At 45.9% G+C, this 25,018-nt stretch overlaps 2 protein-coding genes across 2 annotated transcripts in view; both read left to right on the top strand.

Moving 5' to 3' along the window:
- Positions 1–1,015: 1,015 nt before the first annotated feature.
- Positions 1,016–3,236, top strand: TBCC (tubulin folding cofactor C). The gene has a single exon (XM_029945258.1). The coding sequence runs from the start codon at positions 1,082–1,084 to the stop codon at positions 2,114–2,116; it is 1,035 nt and encodes a 344-aa protein (XP_029801118.1). The 5' UTR covers positions 1,016–1,081; the 3' UTR covers positions 2,117–3,236.
- Positions 3,237–16,879: 13,643 nt separating this feature from the next.
- The window catches only part of PRPH2 (peripherin 2), a 16,288-nt gene continuing 8,149 nt past the window's right edge, over positions 16,880–25,018 (top strand). The window contains exon 1 of the mRNA XM_029945019.1: positions 16,880–17,995. Coding sequence (XP_029800879.1) covers positions 17,415–17,995 — 581 coding nt within the window. The 5' untranslated portion in view covers positions 16,880–17,414. The remainder of the gene's footprint in view (positions 17,996–25,018) is intronic.

Below are 25,018 nucleotides of genomic sequence, written 5' to 3'. Positions count from 1 at the left end.
TCCGACTGATCCCGACTTTAGGCTAGGCTCATTCACTTCCGGTGACAAATCCCTCCCACCACTCTTAGAAATAATGTAACATTTCCCCCAAAGCTTTCCTAAAGGCCGACGGCCCCAAGGAGAGCCGCAGAGCCCCGGGCTGGGGTCTCACCACCGCGCGGCCAGCGGCGCGCAGCTGCAGAGCGAGTGACCGCGAAGGGGGAAGGACGTGGGAGGAAGAGGAAGGGGGTGTGGAATCTCGCCCTCCCCTGCCCCCACCCTCCGATTGCAGCAATTGGCCAAAAAAATAGTAATCCGTTTTTAGACCACCCCTGGGCCCCCGGAACCCGGTTGCAATGAGAAACCCAGTCTCTTCCATCCCAGTGCCCCTCGCCTACTCCCGCCCCCGTAAGTGCCTGCGGGGATCCAGGAGACCCAGGCCACGCGGAACTGCAGCCGCTGAGGGGGGAAGGCGGGGAGAATGAGGGTTGGGGGCGGCAGGAATGGGTTGGGGAAGGGGGTGGTGGAAGGGAAAAGAAAAAAACCAGAGGCATGCAAGCGGCTCCCCAGCCAGCTGTTCCAGCTGCCGCTTCCTCCGGCGCGGGCCGGGCGGTGCAATATTCCCCCCCCCTCCATCTTTCTCACCACTACCTGTCCCCCCACCCACCATACGCACACATTCCCCCCACCAGTAGCGGATCTCCGGCCTGTAAGGGGGTAGTAGGGAGGAGCTGGGGGGAGGGGGAGGCCTGCGAGTTTCTAACCTTGTTCTTATAAACAAACCCACATGTGCAGCTGCCGCTGCTGCAACTCACCCCACAATCCCGGATATAAGTCCTGCCCCTTTAAGAGGAAAAAAAGCTTCCCCCTCCTGTCTCCCACCCCACCCATCCACAAGGACCTTTGTCTCCCCACCCCCCCTTGTCAATCGGCCCCGCCTCATGTCCCCGCCCCCTCCGACGCGGAGGAGCCAATGGGCTAAGAAAATAAGGCCGGGGCTGACGTTAGCAAGCCCAGCCAATCACAGGGCGCGTTGGTGGGAGGCCTCTCGGAGGGCGCGCCCGGAGGAAGCAAGGCTGAAGAAAGGAAGCTTGAAGTCAAGATGGAGACTGCTAGTTTCTCCGCCGCCGCGGCGAACGGGGCCGTGGGGTCGCAGCGGGACCGCAGCCTGGTGCCTGAGCGGCTCCAGAGACGAGAACAGGAGCGGCAGCTGGAGGTGGAAAGGCGGAAGCAAAAGCGGCAGAACCAGGAGGTGGAGGAGGAGAAGAGCGACTTTTTCGCTGCCGCCTTCGCTCGGGAGCGAGCGGCCGTGGAAGAGCTTCTGGAGGGCGGAGAATCCATGGAGCAACTGGAGGAGGCGGCCGCTCGGCTCCAGGGCTTGCAGAAACTTCTCAACGACTCGGTTTTGTTCCTGGCCGCCTACGATCTGCGGCAGGGACAGGAGGCGCTGACGCGGCTACAGGCGACGCTGGCCGAGCGGCGCCAGGAGCTGCAGCCCAAGAAGCGTTTCGCTTTCAAGACCCGGAGGAAGGACGCTGCTTCGGCCGCCAAAGTAGAATCTGCTTCTGGAGCCCTGGCGGCGGAAGGCGTCCTGGCCTCCCCGCCGCCCTTGAAGGAGGAGGGAGGCATCGGCTCCAGCTGGGTCTTCGGCTTCTCCAACGTGGAGTCCCAAGTTCTGGAGAAGAGAGCAGAGGAGCTACACCAGCGTGACGTCCTTTTGACCGAACTGACCAAATGCACGGTCAGACTGTATGGCAATCCCAACACTCTGCGGCTGGCCAAAGCCCGAAATTGCACGGTGCTCTGCGGCCCGGTGTCCACGTCGGTGTTCCTGGAGGACTGCAGTGATTGCGTGCTGGCCGTGGCCTGCCAGCAGCTGCGGGTACACACTACGAGAGACACCCGCATCTTCTTGCAGGTCACCAGCAGGGCCATCGTGGAAGACTGTAGCGGGATCCAGTTCGCCCCTTATACCTGGCGCTACCCGGGGATGGACGAGGACTTCGAGGGCTCTGGTTTAGATAGGAGCAAAAATAACTGGAAGGACGTCGACGATTTCAACTGGCTGGCCCGGGACATGGCCTCCCCGAACTGGAGTATTCTTCCTGAAGAAGAGCGAATGATCCAGTGGGACTGAGCAGTTGTCACTGTATTTTTCACTCCTACCAAACACTTCCCCCGTGGGACCGACTCCTGCTAACGGGACCTCAAAGTTTACTTATTGTCTCGCTTTGTATGTGTTCGGTATTTTAAGGTTTGAGATCGTGTTAGGCTCCCACTTGTGATTTCCGTGAAATTCACAACAGGCCTAACAATGAAGCACTTTGGTGTTTTGGTGATGTGTAGTAGCTTTATTGACTCTTGACAGTTTGAAACAGTAAAGGGTAAAGAGTGCCCATGTGTGTTGATTATTAATGATTTGTGGCATTTACAACTTACTGCATGATAAAGTAGGCCCTCAGTAAATCTTTAATAAATGAAAGTAGTAGGACTCTCTTCGGAGCCAGTTAGTGTGGAAGTATGTTATCACACTGTACAGAATACTAATGATTGAGAGCTCTTGAATTGAAGGTCTCACTTCCATAGGTGGGGGCGGGGAGACTCTGGTCTTCAGGGACACATTAGCTTGGGCTTGGAGAACCCAGCTACTCATCGACTTGTTTGGGTCCAAAGTTTTGGCATCAGCCCCAGGAGACTCATGAGGCTTACCAACTGTAAAACCAAAATAATTACAGCTACCAATTTTTTTGTGTGCACTTGAAAGGCTGTAGACACTGTTTTAAGCACCTTACTCACGTAAACATGACTCTAAGTCCAGAAAATCTTAGGTAGGTTCAGTTAGCACCATTTTTCAAGGGGGCGGGGGGCTGCCTGAGTCACACAGCTCAAGGGGACTGGGATTTGAAACCAGGTAGTCTGGCTCCAGAGCCCACCGTTGCAATCGCTGGAACGGACTAATTTTGAATAGTGTTATCGGAATTGGAAAGAGAGCTTCCAAGTCATTAAAGAGGGTAGATTGCTTTTCCTAAGTACTCAGGAGTAAACCATATAGCTGAGCCTTAAGTTCTTTGACTCAGATTTTGCCGTAATTGTATACTATTACAGATTTGGCTTTCTGCTGTGTGTCCTCACCCATTATTCTTAAATGGAAAGTCTTAAGAGTTTCAGAAAGCTTTTCGGGGTCTAGTGCCTTGTAACTGTAGACATGATTTTCATTTAATGACCACAGTATTAAAGTGCTTGTAGTACCTTCTGTATTTATATGTTTCATATTTATATGTGCTGGCTTATTCCAGAAAAAGGATTTAAGGTGGCTTTTAGGATGTGTGAAATGTAACAAGATGACAAATGAGCAGGACAAGCAAGAGTAGAGTCATTGAGGCAGAAATGAGGCCAGTAAAAAAATGCTGCCTGCCAAGCTCTATTCTTCAGATGGAGGTGAATCCAGAATTCGTTCTTCCCTCCACTATTAGCTGACTTGAAACGGAACAGTTTGCAACATCGCCAAAGAAGAGAGATTAAAAAGTCTATTGCTTAGGAGAATTAATGCTGGTAAGAAAAAGAGGCAACGCGTAATGAAATTCTCAAACGTATCTTCACATTAGAAACCAGGACTAGTCTTGTAAAGCTATGCTCCTAAAGACGGATAGTTTATCACCAGGTGCCCTTCAGGAAAAGCCGTACTTCTGGCACTAACAGACTTGTGATTCATTTTTGTGGACTGCACTTTTAAAGGACTGTTAACTTAGTTGCATCTAAAAAAAAAATCATGCCATTTGTAATAGATAATAAAATCACAAAATCATGGCAGTTTGAACCACAGTTAATGCTTACTAATCTCAGCTGAGCTTTCCAAGATCTTTTTGAAGTTCTCTCCTTCCGAACTCCATAGCCTTGCACCACCCTGTTTCTCTTACATTTTTCCCTTCATTGTGATTCTGGTGACGTAGAGCCCATAAATGAGCGATGCCCAAGATTTTGCTGATAGCTTCGTTGTGTCCATGCTCTCCAGAGCCTCCACTCCGTGGATTGTTCTGTCACTGGGCTTATCTGCCTTTTAAATTCATATATTCTTAAAATTTCCATCTTTGCTGCTTTCCCTACCAGGTTCCATTATTTCTTTTAATGATGTCACGATTCTCCAGGCATTCAATGCTTACTAGGGCCAAGCAGAGAAAGTCCATGAGTAAGGCAGTTGGGAGAAAGTCAATAGGGAACGGGGAACCGGGTGGCTTGGCAGACAAATTTAAGCACTTAAAAAACATTGTACAAGCCAAGCAAAACTTCTTCCTGCAGTCTGCATCTGGTCCTTGAGCTGGCCAATTTGTAACATTAGACTTTCAGATCACGACTGTTCTATGCTCAGCAGATCTTACGTGTTCATCCTGTCCTCTTCAGCCTTTTCACCATTTCAGAAAATTAGACCTTATTATGTTTTCCCTAAACTTAAGTTATGATGATTTTCTTAACCATTTCTTTAGTTTGAGAGAGATAAAGACAGGGCAAGTAGGGGGAAGGGCAGTCCAGAGAGAGGAAGAGAGAATCCCAGTCAGGCTCTGCACTGACAGACGTGAGACTCAAACTCAAGAACCATGAGATCATAACCTAAGCCAAAATCAAGAGTTGGTTGCTTAATCAACTGGGCCATCCAGGGGCCCTGGTTGTCTTTTGTTGTTGTTGACAAAAAAAAACAAAAAACAGTCACACCCCTGAATTAAAAGCATTGATTAGGGGGTGCCTGGCTGGCTCAGTCACTAGAGCATATGACTCTTGATCTTGGGTTGTGAGTTCAAGCCTGATGGCTGGATGTAGAGATTACTTTTTTATTTTTAAAAAAGATTTTGAAGTTTGTTTATTTTTGAGAAAGAGAACAAGAGCATGAAGGAGGGGAGGGGCAGAGAGAGGGAGAGAGAGTCCCAAGCAGACTCTGTGCTATCAGCACAAAGCCCAAGGCGGGCTCAAACCCACAAACTGTGAGTCATGACCTGAGCCGAAATCAAGAGTCAGACACTTCACTGGCTAAGCCACCCAGGCACCCCCAAGATTACTTGTTTCAGAAAAGCATTAATTAGAGTTATTTTAGTAAGTTTTTAAGCAATCTTAATGGTCATTACAATGAGAGTATATTGCACCAATAAGTGTAAATACCAAATATTTTCATTAAAGCCAACTCTAGGAAAGCAATAAAACTGCACATTAGTTAAGCAATCAGAGTTTGTTAAATTTCACTTGATTGGCTTTGTTGGACATAATTGAGTACAGTATTACATTGTATCACTTTAGAGTCTCAACCCCTCATAAAAATAAGCGAAGTGGCCAATTTACATATAAGTTCTGATTGCTGTGCAAAAGTTGTTATTGCCAAAAAAGAAGTTTTATTTGTATTAGGAAATGAACTAAAGCAGGACGATACAATGATTCAGCTTGGTAAGGGTAATGTTACATGGTAATACAATGTTTTAGAAACAATCATGCAATTACTCTAGCATCACAGAAATTAAATTACATTGCATTTAATTAAAAAGCCCCATCACCAACTCAAAAACTTAGTCACGTTATTTGACTATTTTTCTTAAGAAAATAAGTCGGCCACTGCAATTAAGATGAGGGGAGATGAAGAAGGTTAATTATTTACCCAGTTTTAAGTTTCAAGAGATGCAGGGGCAATATGACAGCCATGTTCAACTCAACTGAACAAATATTTGAGCACCTAATGTGCACCTGCTCAGCACTGAGCAATAAACGCAATGGTAAACGAGCATGTGGTCTTCCTTTATGAAGTGTGCGGTCTAGATGGAGGTCAGATGAACCAAAGAACAATCACAATAGAGAAATTCCGAGAGCCCTGGTAGGGCAGGGCCTTATAACATGTCCAGTTTAGAAAACACCTGAAGTAAGGCCTTTGTATCACCCACCCATCCAGGGTCTGAATTCCCCGAATGACAGCTCTGCCCACCACCTACTTGGATTAGCAACAGTCACAGAAGGAAGCAGTTACTGTTCAAAGGCCTGCCTTTCAGTTTTCAGATGCCATACTTACTCTGAACTTTTAAGAACTGACAAGACAAAGCAAGGCAATTCAAGTCCATATACTTACCTGGTAAACAAGCTCAACATTCTGCTCAGAAATTCAAATGTTTTATTATAAAGGTTGGTTGGGTTGTTTGTAATTGAATGCCTTTCAGCTTTGTTCCTTCACCAAGAAAGCTATTCATAGTCCGATTTTATTTATTTGTTTTTTTTTTTTACATGTCTTTATTTTTGACAGAGAGACAGACTGTGGGGTGCGGGAGAGGAGGGACAGAGAGAAAGAGACACAGAATCCAAAGCAGGCTCCAGGCTCTGAGCGGTCAGCAGAGAGCCCAATGCGGGGTCCAACTTACAAGCTGTGAGATCATGACCTGAGCTGAAGTCAGACGCTCAGCCACTGAGCCACCCAGGTGCCCCCATAGTCTGATTTTCAGCACTGATATCAAGGTAGAGGTTTGATTCTAAGATGGCAGTGCAATGGCTTTTTAAAACCTAGATGCTTTCTGCACAGGTACAGAAAGGTTAGAACGAAAAGTAAATCTTCCTCCTTCCTTTGACGCCAGCCATACAGTTCTCTTCAAAAAGCAACCATCCTGTGCCGGTTTACTCTATTCTTCTGGTCTTTGCATTTACAGACTTAAGTACAAAATATCCTTTTATCCTCCCACCCAAACAGAAGCATGTTGTGTATACTATTAGGCACCTTACTTTTGTCATTAACATTACACTTGGAGCCCTTCCCATGTGAGTGCATACAGTCATTTCCTTCTCTTTAACTGCTGCGTGGTATCCCCTTCCATGGACTGAGCCGTGTCTGCTTACCAGTCCCTAACGCATGGACATTGTTGTTCCAATCTTCAGCCATTAGGAAAATGCTACAATGAATAGCCTTATATATAAATTATTTCACATACGTGCAGTATTATCTGTAGGCTAAGTACCTAGAAGAGGAATTACTGGCTTACTAGGTTATCAACATTTACAATACTGATCAATATTATCAAATCTCCTTCCAAAGAGGCTTATCAGGTTCTGCCCTCGCCGGCTGTGTCTGAGAATGTGCTGTCCCTCCACGTCCTTATCGACGTGCGGGGCTGTCAAATCTTCGGTGCTTTGCCAATCTGATACTTGCAAACTGTTATGGTCCTGTCATAGCAGTTGTGACTAACTCCTAACTCGTGTCCCCATCTCCCATTGCCAAACCCTTCTACGTGCAGTTGCCAAATTCGTTTTCTTAAAGCGTGTTGCTCCTGGTCTAAAATTCTCCGAGGTTCCCATTGCTTGCTGCGCTCCCTGGCCTGGAAGACAAGCCCCTTCTCCCTCCGCTCCCAGCCTACTGTGCCTCCATGAGGTTTTGCTGTTTCAGCACACACGCTTCATGCTCCAACTAGTCTGAACTAATGCCCATTAATCAAACACACTGTATCAATCAGGGTCCTGGCAGGAAACAGATGGCACACGCAAAATGGATAATTTGAGAAGGGCTTACTTAAATCAGGAGCTATTTACAAAGCTGTGGGGAGAGTTTAGAAGCAGTACGAGATGGTGCAATATTTGTTATCACTCCCAGAGCTGAAGGCATAAAACTGTCACCTGAACCCCCCAGAGAGAGCACGCGCTACTTGATAGGAGCTGTGGCCTTTGGTGGAGGGATGTGGCTACCAAGGGAATGGAAAAAATGCCACTCTCTTCTGTTGGTGCCTTTCATGGGCTGAGACCAACCGGAAACCGCAGGGCAAGGAAGTCTGTGGGTACAGCCCGGATCAGTCATCTCCCGGGACACACGAGCGGGGCGCAGGAAAATGAAGAATGGATTTGGAGGAACAAATGGAAGATACTCAGTAAAAGACCCCTGCCATACTTCCTGGCCTTTTCTCACCCTTGAGTCCATGTACAGTTGCCAGAATTATGCACAAGCCAAATGACTTCTGGGATTTCCCTCAGTTTCCTTGAAAAAGAATCATGATATTTTGAGATGACAAAGAAAAAAAGACAAATGAGCAAGATAATCTCTGAGGTCAAGCCGTTGCATTCTCTGGTAGGCACAAGTCTTAAGGGAAAGAAAAGATTCGAAGGAGGTGCTATGTGTAGGGCACTTCAGCCATCATGCATGCGATGGCAAACTTCAGAATGCGTGTCAGCGTAGTTAGATGCACAGAATCCGGTGTGTCTCCAAGTCAAGAAGTGATTTCAGCAAAGTCATTGTCTCTTTGGAAATGTTCAAGAAAAGAGCAGCAGCCCTCTTGCCTGAGAGGGTCCCTCTGACGTCCCCCAGGTGCCACGGCTTGTGCCCGAGTCTCTTCTTGCAGCCTCCAGGCAGCTAGTCAACCACCCTGGAGCTCTCTCCCAAGCCGTGGACCGAATGAAAACAATAAAGCTTTTTGCAGAAAAGAAGGAAGGAAGGGAGGGAGGGAGGAAGGAAGGAAGGAAGGAAGAAAAAGCAAGCAAGCCTGAAGATTAATGAGCTAAGCATCTAGTTTAAGAAGTTAGAAGGGGCACCTGGGTGGCTTGGTCGGTTAAGCGTCTGACTCTTGATTCAGGCTCAGGTCATGATCTTTTTTTAAATTTTGTGTTTATTTTTGAGAGAGAGAGAGAGAGCATGTGAGCAAGGGAGGGTCAGAGAGAGAGAGGGAGACACAGAATCCGAAGCAGGCTCCAGGCTCTGAGCTGTCAGCACAGAGCCTGAACCCACGAACTGTGAGATCATGACCTGAGCCAAAGCCAACCGACTGAGCTATGCAGGTGCCCCTTAAAAAATTTTTTTAAGTTAGAAAAAGAATAGCAGAAATCGAAGAAAAGAAATATAGATAAAGGCCAAAAGCAATGACATAAACACAATAGAGAGACTGAAAAAAACAACAATAGCCCATCAGTTGAGTCTTTGAAAAAATTAATGAGACTAACCAACCTCTGGCTTACTGGGTCAAGAAATAAGAGCGAGAGAAGGTAAATATAAACCATAGAAGAAATCAAGGGGAACTTACCATTGGTGCTGCACATATTAGAAAGATAATGAAGGGGCGCCTGGTGGCTTGGTCGGTTGAGCATCCGACTTCGGCTCAGGTCATGATCTCACAGTTCATGGGTTTGAGCCCCATATCGAGCTCTGTGCTGAATGTTTGCTCAGAGCCTAGAACCTGCTTCAGATTCTGTGTCTCCTTCTCTGCCCCTCCTCCGCTTTAGCTCTGTCTCTCAAAAATAAATAAATGTAGGCTCTCTGGCTCTCTCCGTTCCACCAGCTTGGAGTGAGCAGAGGCCCGGGTTCGAATCTGCAATAAACAACCCTTGCTTTTTGGCTTTGAAAAAATAAATAAATAAATAAATAAATAAATAAATAAATAAATGTAAAAAACAAATTAAAAAAAAGAAAGATAATGAATCCATACAGTGAAGACTTTTCTGCCAATAATTTAGAATCTAGATGAAATGAATACTTTTTTTTGAAAAATACAATTTGCCACAGAAGAAATAGAAAAACGAACAGTTCCGTAACTCTTAAACAATTGGAGCCATAACGGAAACTTTCCCACAAACAGAACATCCGCCCCAGGGGGATGTTTTGACAGTAAATTCTATCAAACATGTAAGGAAGAAGTAATATCATTTTGGCACAAACTCTTCCAGAATATAGAAAAAGAAAGGATTTGCCCCCATACCGTGGTATGAGGCTGCATAACCTTGATGAATAACCTTTATGAGAAGGGAAAATTATAGGCCAATCTAACTCAATTGTATTTGTGAAGATTATAAGATTAAAGCAGTAGAACAAATCCAGAAATATAGAAGATGGTAATGTATCAAGGTTTATTCTAGAAAGAAAAGGCTTAGTCTGACTTTAGAAAAATGACTGATTTATCACATTAAGAGATAAAGGGAAACATTCAGATGATGATCTCAGTAGAGAAAGAATAGCCTTGTATACAATCAGCATCAGTGCATGGGAACACACTTTTGGCAAAGCAGAAATTCTAGAAGGGAACTTTCTTGTTAAGGGTATCCACTAAAACCTATGGCAGCTGTGATACTTAATGGTGAATCATTTAGAAGTTAAGCTCAAGATCAAAAGAAGGATCCCTGTTGTCATTATTTCTATTCAGATTGTACCGAAAATCTTAGTTGTTGTCATAAAACAGTAATTTAAAAATTATAAGGATTAAAAATTTTTAATGTTTGTTTTTGAGAAAGAGTGCACTAATGGGGAAGGGGCAGAGAGAGGGGGAGACACAGAATCCAAGGCAGGCTCTAGGCTCTGAGCTGTCAGCACAGAGCCCGATGCGGGGTTCGAACTCACGAACCTGGAGATCATGACCCGAGCTGAAGTTGGACGCTTAACTGACTAAGCCATCTAGGGGCCCCAAACTATAAGGATTTTAAAAGGATGTAGCAAAAGGTCCTGTTTGTGGATTATGTAGTCATAAGCATAAAAACTCCAAAATAAGCTACAGTTATTAGTGGTAATGAGAGCATGGCATTTTAAATATATTTTAAGAGAGAGAGAGAGAGAGAGAGAGAGAGAGAGAGAGTGAGAGTGGGGGAGGGGCAGAAAGAGAGAGGGAAAGCGAGAATCCCAAGCAGGCTATGCACTGTGAGCGCAGAGCCCCATGTGGGGCTCCATCTCATGAAACTGCGAGGCCACGACTGGAGTCAAAATCAAGAGCTGGACACTTAACCAACTGACCTGCCCAGGTGCCCCAAGAGCATAACATTTTTATGTCAGTTCGAAGCAGGCAAGATATTGTTGATGGAAAAAGAAAAGGTATGTGTGTTGCCCTTTGTCAGATATGAAGACTTATTTAATTAAAAAGTACGATGAAAACATAGGAGTAAATAAAACAATTGAGGAGACAGAAGAGAGAAGTAAAAAATACATCCGTGCATGTATGGAAACCTGATTTAGAACTGGGCGGTGCAGACTGTTGGGGAAAGGACAGGCCATCTCATAAATAGTGTGCTGGGATTATCCGTAAGGAAGAAAATTAAATCATATCCCTTCATCATACCACACATACAAATCTATTCTGAAAATGTTAAAATCTTTTTTTTTTTTTGAGGGAATGAGAGAGAGAGAGCAAGGGGAGAGGCAGAGAAGAAGGGGAGAGAGAGAGAGGGAGAGAGAGAGAGAGAGAGAGAGAATCTTAAGCAGGCTTTGTGGTCAGCATTGAGCTCAACATGGGGCTTGATCTCACAACCCTGGGATCATGACTTGAGCTGAAATCAAGAGTTGGACACTTAACTAAGATTCCCAGGTGCCCTGAAAACATTAACATCTTAAGGAGAGGAAAATGATTAACCTTCTAGAAGGCAATAGAGGATAATATTTTTCTATGTATGATGCAAGGAATAATTTCCAAAACAAGCACTGACCACAAAGGAAAAAATGGGAAAATTCTACTATTAAGAACTTATATGAAGGGCACCTGGGTGACTCAGTTGGTTACATGTCCAGCTTTGGCTCATGTTATGATCTCGTGGTTTGTGGGTTTGGGCCCCACATTGGGCTCTGCTGTCGGCGTGGAGCCTGCTTTGGATTCTCTGACTTCCTCTCTGTCTGCCTCTCCCCTGCTTATGCTCTCTCCAAAAATAAACTAACATTAAAAAAAGATGAATACCTTAAAAAAAGAACTTATATGAAATTGTACTAATAAGAACTTACAATCTTTAAAAAAATTTTTTTTTATGTTCTTTATTTTTGAGAGACAGAGCAAGCAGAGGAGGGCAGAGAGAGAGGGAGACACATAATCTGAAGCAGGCTCCAGGCTCTGAGCTAGCTGTCAGCACAGAGCCCGACACGGGGCTTGAACCCACAAACCATGAGGTCATGACCTGAGCCAAAGTTGGGCGCTCAACCAACTGAGCCACCCAGGCGCCCCAAGAACTTACAATCTTTGAAAGATGACATAAAGAGAGAAAAGTCAAGTCATAACTGGGAGAAAATAATTGTGACACATATAAATGCCCAAAAAATATTATATAGAAAATATAAGTGAGTTCCACAAGTTAATCAGAAAAACACCAACAAGCCAAGTGAAAAATGGGCCAGAGACAAGAACAGACATTTTGCAGAGGAAACACAAATGGCAAATAATTCATGACAAGTTATGCAAACTAATTAGTAACCAGGGAAATGCAAACGAAGGCCACATTTAAAGTCAGTGAAACAAAAGTTAAGAAGTCTGACTTAATAGTAAGGGGATGTGGATCATATAGTCACTGCTGGGGGAGAACAAATCAGCCGATTGCTTAAGGCAACTACTTGGCAAGAAAGGGAGGAGTCACACTCCCTCCTCTTAGGGCTCTACCCCAGAGAAACTCTGCTCGGCAGGAGATATGTATAAAATGTTAGGAGCAGCTCTGTTCATATAAGCAACACTAGAAATCATAAAAAAAAAAAAAACCCACCCACTAGAAAACACCCATATATCTACTGCCAGGAGAATGGCTCATATGTGGTGTGATCTATATATGCAAGTAGGTTATAGTTATACGTAACAACTTGTATGATTCTTTAAAAATTTTTTTAATGTTCTATTTGTTTTTGAGAGAGAGAGAGAGAGAGAGAGAAGAGAGGTGGAGTGGAAGTGGGAGAGGAGCAGAGAAAGGAGACACAGAATCTGAAGCAGTCTCCACGTTGTCAGCACCGACCGCGACATGGGGCTCAAACACACGACACGTGATATCATGACCTGAGCCCAAGTCGGATGTTTAATCAACTGAGCCACCCAGGTGCCCCCTACCAGTGATTTTCCTATTGTCTGTTCTTTTTTTCCTTTCTAGATAATGGCCCACTCTAGCCAAGAGGGGAAATCTCCCCTTTTCCAAACAGTGAAGTTTTTCTATTTATGGCCACTAGGGGGCATCCGCAGCCCAGGGCTCCACTCTGCCCCTCCTCACGCTGTGCAACTGGTCAATTGAGGAGAAAGAGGCCCTTAGCTAATCAGGTTATCTCCAGAACTACTTTTAAATTTCTGTTTCTTGTTTCCACATTCATTCTCCCCCCTCTCCTTCCCTCTGATTTTCTCTTGCCGACATGCATGCCTGAAAGAGGTTCCCTGAGATTAGCTTCACTGTCGCCCACACCCTTTGGTCTCAGGACAGACATCTTCGGATTCTGTGTATCTGAGGTCTGAATCTGGTCATGCTCCTGGTTGTCTGAACATTTTCTTTTTGGCAAAAATCAAAAACAAAACCAAACTCCAGAAACTGCAGTACATTCTTTTCAGTGTTTCTGATGGCAGACAGTTGAAATCTCTGGAAGAGGCAAAGCTTGTTTAGAAGTCAAGTCTTGGCGATTAGAAGAGTGATCACTCTGGATAATGGTGTTTTTGACCCAAAATGTGGTGTGACAATAAAATAACAAGACTTCATCTATAAAGAAGTTATCAAATTCAACACCCAAAAAACAAATAATCCAGTGAAGAACAGGCTAGACAAATCAAAACCACAATGAGATACCACCTCACGCCCATCACAACGGCTCACATTAACAACTCAGATGCTGGCGAGGATGCGGAGGAAGAGGATCTCTTCTGTGCTGCTGGTGGGAATGCAAACTGGTGCAGCCACTCTGGAAAACAGTGTGGAGGTTCCTCAAAAAATTAAAAACCCAGCAATTGAACTATTAGGTATTTATCCAAGGGATACAGGTATGTTGTTTTGAAGAGACACATGCACCCCAATGTTTATAGCAGCACTATGGACAATAATAGCCCAAATGTCCATAGATGGATGAATGGATAAAGAAGATGTGGGGGGTGTGTGTGTGTGTGTGTGTGTGTGTAATGGAGTATTACTCTGCATTCAAAAAGAATGAAATCTTGCCATTTGCAACTACATGGATGGAACTAGAGGGTGTTAATACTAAGTGAAATTAATCAGTCAGCAAAGACAAATATATGACTCATTCATAAGAGGACTTTAAGATACAAAACAAGGGCGACTGGGTGGCTCAGTCGGTTAAGCGTCCAGCTTTGGCTCAGGTCATGATCTCACGGTTTGTGGGTTCGAGCTCTGTGTCGGGCTCTGTGCTGACAGCTAGCTCAGAGCCTGGAGCCTGCTTCAGATCCTGTCTCCCTCTCTCTCTGACCCTCCCCTGCTCGTGCTGTCTCTCTCTCTCAAAAATAAATTAAAAAAAACCCCAAAATTATAAAAAAAAAAGATACAAAACAGATGAACATAGGGGAAGGGAAACAAAAATAATACAAAAACGGGATGGGGACAAAAGCATTAAGAGACTCTTAAATATGGAGAACAGAGTGTTACTGGAGGGATTATGGGAGGGGGGATGGGCTAAATGGGTAAGGGGCCTTAAGGAATCTACTCCTGAAATTATCATTGCACTATATGCTAACTTGGATGTAAATATAAAAAATTAGTTAAAAAATAACGAGCCTAATTTTCCTGTATGTCTTAGAACCTGACCTTGGCCACTCTTCAATGGGAGTCCAAACTTGGTCGGAGTACAGAATAGGTGTTTGGTTTTAAGGTGACTGGACTGGAGGGAAAAAACATATGTCTCAGAGCTTTGTTCACACGTCCTGTCTCTGGAGAAATACTCATTTGATTCTACTTAGTGATTTGGAGACTTTATTATTTAAAAAATTTTTAATGTGTATTTATTTTTGAGAGACAGAGAGACAGAGCGTGAGTAGGAGAAGGGCAGAGAGAGGAGCACAGAACCTAAAGCAGGCTCCAGGCTCCAAGCTGTCAGCACAGAGCCAGACATGGGGCTCAAACTCACAAACTGCGAGATCATGACCTGAGCTGAAGTTGGCCACTTAACCGACTGAGCCACCCAAGTGCCTCTGGAGATTTTAAAGAGGAACACACAAATACTGGATGTAGTAGATCCAATTTTCCCCACAGAAGGGAAGAAAGGAGGTCCCAGGTTGGACTCCCTTGAGCTGATGGGCAGCATAGTATTAGGTGGGCACAAATTTGAAGACAGACTTGGTTTCTTCTTGAAACTCCTTGTGCTTAGGCATAGGCTCTTTGAGAAGTGGCAGTGCTGAATCATTGGGAACATGCGTTTTAGATTTTAATGGAGATAGATAGATTACTCTCAGAAAAGTAAAAAAGTGGGCAATTAAAAAGTGGGCAAAAGTACTGGGCAGACACCTCACCAAAGAAGGCATATAAATATATGAAAAGACGCTCCACATCATACGTCATCAGGGAAATGCAAATTAAAGCCACAGTGAGATGACTAAAATCCAGAATGCTAACACCAAAATGCTGGCGAGGGGGTGGAGGAATAGCAACTCTCCTCCATTGCGTGTAGGAATGCAAAATGGCGCAGCCACTTTGGGAGATAATCTGGCAGTTTCTCACAAAGCTAAACATACTCTCGCCATATGACCCAGCAATTCTACTCCTGGATAGTTACTCAAATGAGGTTAAGAGTTATGTCCACACAAAAACCTGCATACCAGGGTTTATAGCAGTTTTATGTAGAATTGACCAAACTTGGAAGTAACCAAGATGCCCTTTAATAGGTAAATTGATAAATAAACTGTGGTACATCCCAATTAATGGAATCTTATTCAACAATAAATAGAAATGAGCCATCAAGCCACAAAAAAGATGGGAGGAAACACCATGTCTGTATTGCTAGGGAAATAAATCAGTCTGAAAAGGCTATGATTCCAATTGTATGACATTCTGGAGAAGGTAATACTGTAGAGCCTGCTTCCCTAGGGTTGGACAGTGAGGAAAGGAGGAATGAATGCACGGAATGTAGGGATCGTTAACAGCAGTGAAATTATCCTGTCTGGTTCTAGATCGTAATCTGCTAATAGTGGACACATGATATTATGCATTTGGCAAAGCTCGTAGAATGTAAAACACAACAAGCAAAACCTAATTAAGCTATGGGCTTTAGTTAATAATAACTAATAGCAACATTTGTTCATCAGTTGTAACAAGTGTGTGCCACACAGATGCAGGATGGTAATTCTAGGAAAAGCTGGTTGTGGGAAAGGAGTTTATGGGAATTCTCTGTACTTTGTTTTCAACTAAAAATTTAAAAAAAAATTTTTTTTAATGTTTTATTTATTTTTGATACAGAGAGAGACAGAGCATGAGAGGGGGAGGGGCAGAGAGAGAGAAGGAGACACAGACATGGAAGCAGGCTCCAGGCTCTGAGCTAGCTGTCAGCACAGAGCCTGATGCGGGGCTCGAACCCACGAACATGAGATCTGACCTAGGCCGAAGCCGGAGGCTTAACCGACTGAGCCACCCAGGCGCCCCTAAAAATTTTTTTTAATGTTTATTTTTGAGAGAGAGAGAGAGCCCAGGAGGAGGGGAGGGGCAGAGAGAGAGGGAGACACAAAATCCGAAGCACGCTCCAGGCTCCAAGCTAGCTGTCAGCACAGAGCCTGATGAGGGCCTGAACCTGCGAACCGCAAGATCATGACCTGAGCCGAAGTTGGACGCTTAACTGACTGAGCCACCTAGGGATCCCTCAATTTTTTTTTTTTTTTGGTAAACCTAAAACTGTTTTAAGAAATAAAATCTGCTAATTAAACAAATAAAAAATTTACAGACTCATCATGAGTGTCTATCTTCATTACTATTATTTTTGTTCATACTGGTTGGTGACAGAATTTTGATAGATGCTCAATCTGATGGATCAGATCTGGTCTTTTATTATTATCTTAATTGCACTTCCCTGCGTTCTACTCAGACTGAACATCTTTTCCAGATATTGGGCTTTCCAAGTTAGTCTATTATATATCATCTGTTCCTGTTTTTCCAGTCAATTTTGATCTTTTGACTGTGGAGTTGTGGGTGCTTAAAAAAATGCTTACTTTTTTTTTTTACATGTTGTAAATGTTTTCTTACAATCTGTCATTTTCTTTTTTGATAGTGTCTTCTGTCTCATAGAAAGTTTCACATGTGAAGGAGTTTGGCCTGGAAACAGGTTTCTGGGGAGACATGTGATCTGAGTGAGACCTCAGGGAAAGCCCGTTCCTCTGGCCAGTCTTGTTTTTGTTCCTGATTCTTCAAGCTGAACCCAGAGCTCTCTGCTCCTTCTGGCTGTGTTTGGAAGCTAGCATGGCTTTGTCTAATGGGATGAGGCTGCCTAAAGGGATTAGCGCGGCGTCTAGTGGACCCCACTTTTAATCTGCAGCGCTCAGGCTCTCCCTCCTTGGCTGGGAAGGACGCTGCAGCAACACGCTGGAGGACTGGCCCCTTCAGGAGCTGCGACTCTGAGGCCCCCGTTGCCGTTACTGAGTTCACGGGGGTCCCGGGCTAGGGGCCTCAACATGGGCAGCTCCCGGAGCAGCTCCCTGAAGCGTGGGCCACCTGCTCCCTTCCCAAGGCCCTGAGTCTTCAGCCCCCGGGCTCTCCAAAGTCAGGAGTGGTCGCTGTGCCCTGGGAAGCTACCTGGACTGCGCCCGACAAGCATGGCACTGCTGAAAGTCAAATTTGACCAGAAAAAGCGGGTCAAGTTGGCCCAAGGGCTCTGGCTCATGAACTGGCTCTCCGTGTTGGGTGGCATCGTCATCTTCAGCTTAGGGCTGTTCCTTAAGATCGAACTCCGGAAGAGGAGTGATGTGATGGATAACTCAGAGAGCCATTTTGTGCCCAACTCCTTGATAGGGATGGGGTTGCTGTCCTGTGTCTTCAACTCTCTGGCCGGCAAGATCTGCTACGATGCCCTGGACCCTGCCAAGTATGCCAAGTGGAAACCCTGGCTGAAGCCGTACCTGGCTGTCTATGTCCTCTTCAACATCGTCCTCTTCCTGGTGGTCCTCTGCTGCTTCCTGTTGCGGGGCTCACTGGAGAGCACTCTGGCCGATGGGCTCAAGAACGGCATGAAGTACTACCGAGACACAGACACCCCCGGCCGGTGTTTCATGAAGAAGACCATCGACATGCTGCAGATCGAGTTCAAATGCTGTGGCAACAATGGCTTTCGGGACTGGTTCGAGATCCAGTGGATCAGCAATCGCTACCTGGACTTCTCCTCCAAGGAAGTCAGAGAGTGAGCGGTCTCCCATCCTGGGGTCAGAGGGGGGACTCAGAGGCCCATGGGGTGCTCTGTGAGCACAATCAGTGCTGTGTGTGTGAGGCTGGATTCAGCTGGCTCGTGTGAAATTGCCCATATGCTAACATTTTGGACCCATAAAGATGGCGACATCGTAGGCTCAGCTGAATGTCTGGCTAAGGTGCGAGGGAGGTGTTGAGTTATAGAAGTTTCTTGGAGCGGAGTCTCGAGGGAGAAAGCCCCAGCCAGGAATGTGTGTCTACTTCACACCGTAGGGATGGGGCATTCGTAGATCACATATAGGGAGATGTTATTTGGCTACTTGTCGCGTTCACTAAAAGTTGATGGATTCAGTCCCAGAAGCTTAAATTTCCTTGTTAGTTCCTTTGTTTTCCAACCTTCTGACACCAGTGTCCATTCTCAAGGTGTTTGTCCTTGGGTGTAGTGGCAAGAGCAGACGACAGGGCAGTCAGGAAGTCTAGGCTGTAGTTTGGGCTGTATAATTTGGCTGTAATAATTTAGCTTCTGACCTTGGGTAAGTGGCTTGCCACTCTGGACCCCAACATCAAGAGTCGCATGCTTCTCCAACTGAGCCAGCTAGGTGCCCTTGGAATAGATAATCTTGGAGGCCACCTCCTAGCTCTGTCTAGAGTCTGGCATACAGCAGGTGCTCATTAAATGCCTGCTGGTGTTTACTTCTTGAATTACGATAGTGTGACACGATAAAGTTTCTAAAGTATTTGTGGGGTGTGTAAAAATAAAATCCTGGAGTGCAATGTAGGGAGGTACTGGGGAGGAAGAGACGCTCATCCTTCGTGCTAGAGGTAGTAGTGACTGATTCCAGCACGCTGTTCTTCCCAAGAGACTCACCATTACGGGTCTCAAGTCATTTTCTAGGGAAAGGGCAGCCTGGCTCCTGAGACAGTGGCTCTTCCTTTACCTCTTCTTTCCATCTCGCTCAACCTGTTCCCTGGCTGAGGCAAGGGGTCTGTTCATCCAGGCGGGTTTCCTTGCATGCAGGGTGCCGGGCACACTAAAGCAGGGCATGGCCGGAGAACCCAACACCCACGAACCCCAGATGGTTGGCTTAGCTGCACTTCGCATGGAAGGGAAGTCAAATTGAAGGTCACTGCCTGGGATTCTATTTTCTCTGTGGCTGGGGATTACTGCTACAAATCCCTAGTTAAGGAGAGGCTGATCAATCGTTGTGCCCTTTTGGGGTGGCAGGACTCCAGGGCCGGCACAAGGTGGCACAATTTATACAAGCTGCCCCAGGAGGGACGAGCGGAATCCCTGGGGATGAGGGGTGGGCGAGGAGGGGAGGCTGAAGGTAGAAACAGCCTTTGTGAGCCAATAAGAAAGAGTTGTCATTTTTTCCTGTCATTTTCCTTGACTGCCTTCTGCATAGACTTTGTCATTGGAGAGACTTAGAGCATCTCTCTGTAATCCTCAAATCTCCTTTTGTCCCTGAGCACAGAAATTCTCCAGGTTGTCTCCTCGCAGTGGTTGGCAGGTCTAAATTTTCAGTCAGACTGTAAGCTTGAGCAGAAACACCTCCATGCAGGGTACCTGGCTGGCTCAGTCAGTGAAGCATATGACTCTCTATCTCGGGGTGTAAGTTAGAGCCCCACGTTGAGTAGAGAGATTACTTAAAAATAAAATTTTAAAGACTAAACCCAAACCAAACCAACCAACTAACCAACCAACCAAAAATCCCCCACCTTCATGCTTCATGCCGACTTGTTGGAGTGAAACTATCCTAACTCCATTGACTTGAACACTTTCTCTGTTGTACAAAGAAATACGGTGATAACAGTAAGACGAACAAGAATAGGAAAAGGAATTCAAGCCAGGTTCTCACCCACAAAAAAAGAAAATGGCTTTAATTTTTCCACATTTCTGTTTAGTCTTGTTAACATTTATGTAATAAAGACTGTAACCAAGGTATAAATACAACTGAACACCTCATTTTGTAATTCGATAATACAGTATTTGCATAATGTCCAAAATAATTAGGTTTCTCCCCCTCACCCCCAGGTTTGTTGATTATAATTGACAAATAACATTGTGTATGGTTAAGGTGCAGAAGGCATTAATTTGATACATATTGCAAAGTGATTACCACTGTACCATTAGCTAACATCTGCATCATGGCCCGTAACTGCCATTGCATTTTGCGGTGAGAACATTTAAGGGCAACTCTGTTAGCAACTTTCAAGTACATAACACAGTATTGTTAGCTATGATCACCAGGCCGTACATGAGATCCCCACACCTTACTCAGCTTAATTTTTTTTAATGTTTTTTATTTTCTTTTCAAGAGAGTGAGAGACAGTGTGAGCAGGGGAGGGTCAGAGAGAGAGGGAGACCCAGAATCCAAAGGCAGGCTCCAGGCTCTGAGCTAGCTATCAGCACAGTGCCGGATGTGGGGCTTGAACCCATGAACCGTGAGATCATGACCTGAGCTGAAGTCGGACGCTTAACCACTCAGGCGCCCCACCTTACTCATCTTACAACTGGAAGTTTGTACCCTTTGACCAACCTCTTCCCTTCCCTCTCCCCACCCTTAGCAACCACCTTTCTAGCCTGTTTCTGTAGGTTTAATTTTTCAGATTTTACATGTAAGTGATGTCATCCAGGATTTGTCTAAAATGATCATGTTTAATCGGTGCATCATATTCTACTTAGGCGGGCCCTTAGGTTGTTCTTATTTGCTTCTAGAACAACAGAGTGGGCTTCTTTGAGGCTTTTGCTTCTCTTTGTCTCTGTCTCTCTTTCACTTCTCTAAGGCTAAGCTTCCGGGAAGAAAATGTATCTGTTGGTTCTAACTTGCCACAAAGCTGGTCTCAAGACACAAAGGTAGACCTGAAGTACCCTTGGCCCTTCCCAATCCTCCCGTGAGTGCCGTTAGGAATACAGCCTGATAGGGTCTCCTTTGCAGAGGGAAGACCGTATCACTGTGTCCCACAAACTCTCACATTAATGATCAGTGAGCAGCACCTGTGAGCGAGGGCAGGCTCTTCGGGCTATGTCTAGAAGGCTTCACGCGGCTGGAGGTGCCCTGCACACTAGCACAACCCTTATCTGTTGGTGGGAAGAAGGAACCAAGAAATGAATGCGACAATGTGGAGTGGCACTTTCTCCCTCCCTTTCCCTGGAGGCTCAAGTGTTTTCCTGTTCTTATCTTCCCTGCTTTACTGAGGAGGATTATTAAGTTTACCGGACAAAGCTGACTGCCCCCAATCCTCCTCTGAACAATATAAAGTGTATTTTTTTTTTTTTTTGAGAGGTCAAGCACTGAGAAGCGGTAGCATTTACCTTTTTTTTCTGGCTTTTCTCGGCAGCACCCTCAGGGTGAGGATCTGAAGCAGCAGAAGCAGAGAGAGGCAGGTGTGGGGCCAGCAGGAGGGCAGGGTGAGGGAGCTGGTCATCTTCCACCAAGATTTGTTTTCTAATGTTTATTTATTTTTGAGAGGCAGAGAGACAGAGCGAGAATGGGAGCAGGGCAGAGAGAGAGGGAGACACAGGATCTGAAGCAGGCTCCAGGCTCTGGGCTAGCTGTCAGCACAGAGCCTGATGTGGGGCTTGAACCCATGAACTGTGAGATCATGACCTGAGCGAAAGCTGGATGCTCAACCCACTGAGCCACCAGGTGCCCTTTCCACTAAAAATTTTTTAAAAGGAATGCTTCATCTTTTTCTCTTTTTCCTTTCACCACCTAGTTCAGAGAAGCCAACAAAAAGACTAGGGTGGGCTTCAGTCTCCTCATTGACCCTGAGGAATCTGGGAGGCGATCCCAGGAGCAGTGAGCCGGTCAGAGGGTGGGGAGACTGCAGAAAATGCACGGAGACCCTCCAGTGACACGAGTTCTCGGCGTGGGCAGTGTCTAGTGCCCATGACTTCTGGTCCTTCCTGCGGCTCTGGGGGCTGTCTTCCCATTTCGTATGATGCACACCGCACTGGATTGGGCTGCAGAAAACATTTCCAGTCCAGCTCCTGAGAGCAGAGCTGGGATCCTGCCCACAGGGCTCCCCTAGGACCTCCTTAGGGATGCCCCCCACCGCTGGTCCCCCAGGAAACTGAGCATGGAGCCTGTGGTCCGGGCAAGCATGGAGGGGTGGCTGGGTTTTGGAGATTTCTCAGGAGAATCTTTAAGATCAAGGGCTGTTTCCTGAAGGCTCCTGATCTAAACAATATCAACTGAAGATTTTTAAAAATAAGAATTGACCATTTCCCCACCCCTCCAGTGGTCCCAGGTTCAAAAAGCCTGGTGGTCACCGCCTACCTCCCTATTCTGCCCCCTATCACTGTATTGCCAGGTCCCACATTTATTCTGCACAAAACCCCTCCCCGGGATGTCTGTAATTTTTGTAGGTAGTGTTATCTCTATTTGACAGATGAGAGATCTGAGCCTCAGGTTAGATCTCACAGAGGAAGCGGGAGATGGGGTAGATTTAAAAACCAGTCTTTTTGAGATATTCACATTCCTTACAAGTCACTCATTTAAAGTGGACGGTTCAATGGTTTTTGGCCTCATCACAGAGTTGTGCCACTAGTCAATACCACAGGCCACTTTAGAACGTTCTCATCACATGGCAGGGAAACCCTGTGCCCTCCAGCTTTCACTCCCTAGCCTCCAAGGCCCTGCTCCATAATCTCCTCTCTGTCGCTATAGACTTCCCTCTTCTGGACATCTCATTTGAATGAAATCATACAATATTGGTCCTTTTGGGCTTGGCTTCTGTTTTTTTAAAATAGTTAATGTTTATTTTTGAGAGAGAGACAGAGAGAGAATGAGCAGAGGGACAGAAAGAGAGAGGGAGAGAGAATCTGAAGCAGGCTCTAGGCTCTGAGCTGTCAGCACAGAGCCCGATGTTGGGCTTGAACTCATGAACCAGGAGATCATGACCTGAGGCGAAGTCAGACGCTTAACTGATTGAGCCACCCAGGCGCCCCTACTCTCCGAGTATCTTAAAGCAAATCCCAGGCATCATTTCCTTTCACCTACAAATACTTTAGAAGGCATTTCTAGCAGGCACAGAGGGTTTGTTTGGTTTTTGCCTCTTTGCTTTTTGTCTGATAGAAGCACAACAGTAATCACGCCCAACAAAGCCAACAGCAATCTCATCTAATATCTGGTCTGTTCAATTTTTCTCTGATTGTCTGAAATGTCTTTTACAGTTGACTTGTTCAAACCAGGATCCAAACCAAGTCCACGCTTTGCATTTGGTTCTCTGATCTCTTTTGTCTCTTTTACTCTGTGACAGTTACTGTCATCCATGTGTGTATTGGAGGAACTGGGCCATGTGCTTTGATGAGTTCCTCACATCCTAGATTGAGCAACTGCAGCCAGTTGGTGTCATCTTTTTTTCCCCCAGTGGTGTCATCTAACTTGTTCTTCTGTCCCCTTTGTTTCCCCATAAGCCAGTAGTCAGGGCTGAGGTGTGTTTGGATTCAGGTTTGGTTTTGGCAAGAACACTTCCTAGGGTGCCCTGTGTGTGTCTTACTGCATCACATGAGGAGGGACAGGAAGTCTTCAGCTAGTTTCTGACCATTCTGTTAATGCTCCCCACTGCTAGCAGGATGAGCAGAGCTTTAGTGTCTTGGGGTGAGAGGCCTTGGCACCAGGAACTGTCAGCCAGGAGGGCTTGGCCTGGAGCCCTCGGTCTGAGGGAGAAGCTGGCACCAAGCCCCCTCACTTTCTCATCCCACCCAGGGAACCCACAGGCTACAGGCTTTCATTTTTCCTGAATAATTTATAGATACCTCAAGAAGACGAGATCTTGGCTAGGAGCTCCCTGAGGGCAAGACTATGTCTCCCCCTTCAGACTGGGGCTCCCTGAGGGCAGGACTGTGTCTCCCCCCTCAGACTGGGGCTTCCTGAGGGAGGGCTGTGTGTCCATCCCCCTGGTCCCCCTCAGACTAGGCTCCCTGAGGACAAGACACAGGTCAGCACAGGGGAGGCAGGCCTGGCTTCATGGAGGTTGGGGCTTTCCTGGACCCCCAGCCTGAGATCTGTTGGGGTCCCACACTGCCAGAAATAGCCCTCCCTCTCCCCTAGAAGAATCACCTTGTTTACTCAGTGCTTGTCCTGGTTCCAAGCACAGATTAAGGCCCTGCTCGCCCTCTTAAGACAAAGCCAGGAGAGGAGAGCTCCTTAGGTCGTGAGCTGGCTATTTATATCAGAGTATTTCCCAGGCTACAAATCTTGCTCTGTGCAGGGCTCATAGGGCTTGTAAGGGTCTTAATTAAGGTAGGACCTGTTTTCTAGCATATTCTCCCTCACCCAAGTCACATATGATTTGGGAAAATCACCATGTCAGAGTTTTCCTGAAAAAAGGCCAACATAATTTAGGAGGTAAATCAATAAATCCATAAGGAAAGATGTATGGAAATAAAGAGGGGAAGGAGGAGTTTGAATCAATCCCCAACTGGAATGCTAGCTGAGTGACACTTGGGGAAACTTGGCAATACACTTGACCTCTTCGGACTGTTTTCTTATCTGAGAAATGACATGACAGGGGCGTGGTAGAGAGTAAATGGAATAATACACATAACGCACTTGGTAGTAGTGCAGTATTAGCATTTCCTTGAAGATTTCCTTTTTTGTAATGTTTATTTGTTTTGAGAGAGAGAGTGACTGAGAGGGAGCAGGGGAGGGGCAGAGAGAGAGAGACAGTTGTGCAGTTGTCAGCACAGAGCCCGATGTGGGCTTGAACCCACAAACTGTGACACCATGACCTGAGCTGAAACCAAGAGTCAGAGGCTTAACTGACCTAACCACCCAGGCGCCCCGAAGATTTTTTTTTTGAGTAGTTACTGGACATAAAGTATTGCAGGTAGGGAGGGGAGACACAAACAGGAGACACAGCCCTGCCCTCAGGGAGCCCCAGTCTGAGAGGAGTCACAGCCCTGTCCTCAGGAACCTCAGTCTGAGGGGGAGTCACAGTCCTGTCCTCAAGGAGCCCCAGTCTGAGGGGAGTCACAGTCCTGTCCTCAGGGAGCCCCAGTCTGAGGGGA

This window comes from Suricata suricatta, chromosome 7, assembly GCF_006229205.1.
Source record: "Suricata suricatta isolate VVHF042 chromosome 7, meerkat_22Aug2017_6uvM2_HiC, whole genome shotgun sequence".
Classification (NCBI taxonomy): domain Eukaryota; kingdom Metazoa; phylum Chordata; class Mammalia; order Carnivora; family Herpestidae; genus Suricata; species Suricata suricatta.
Note: the sequence above shows the minus strand (reverse complement) of the source record. Positions and strands in the feature narration are given on the sequence as shown.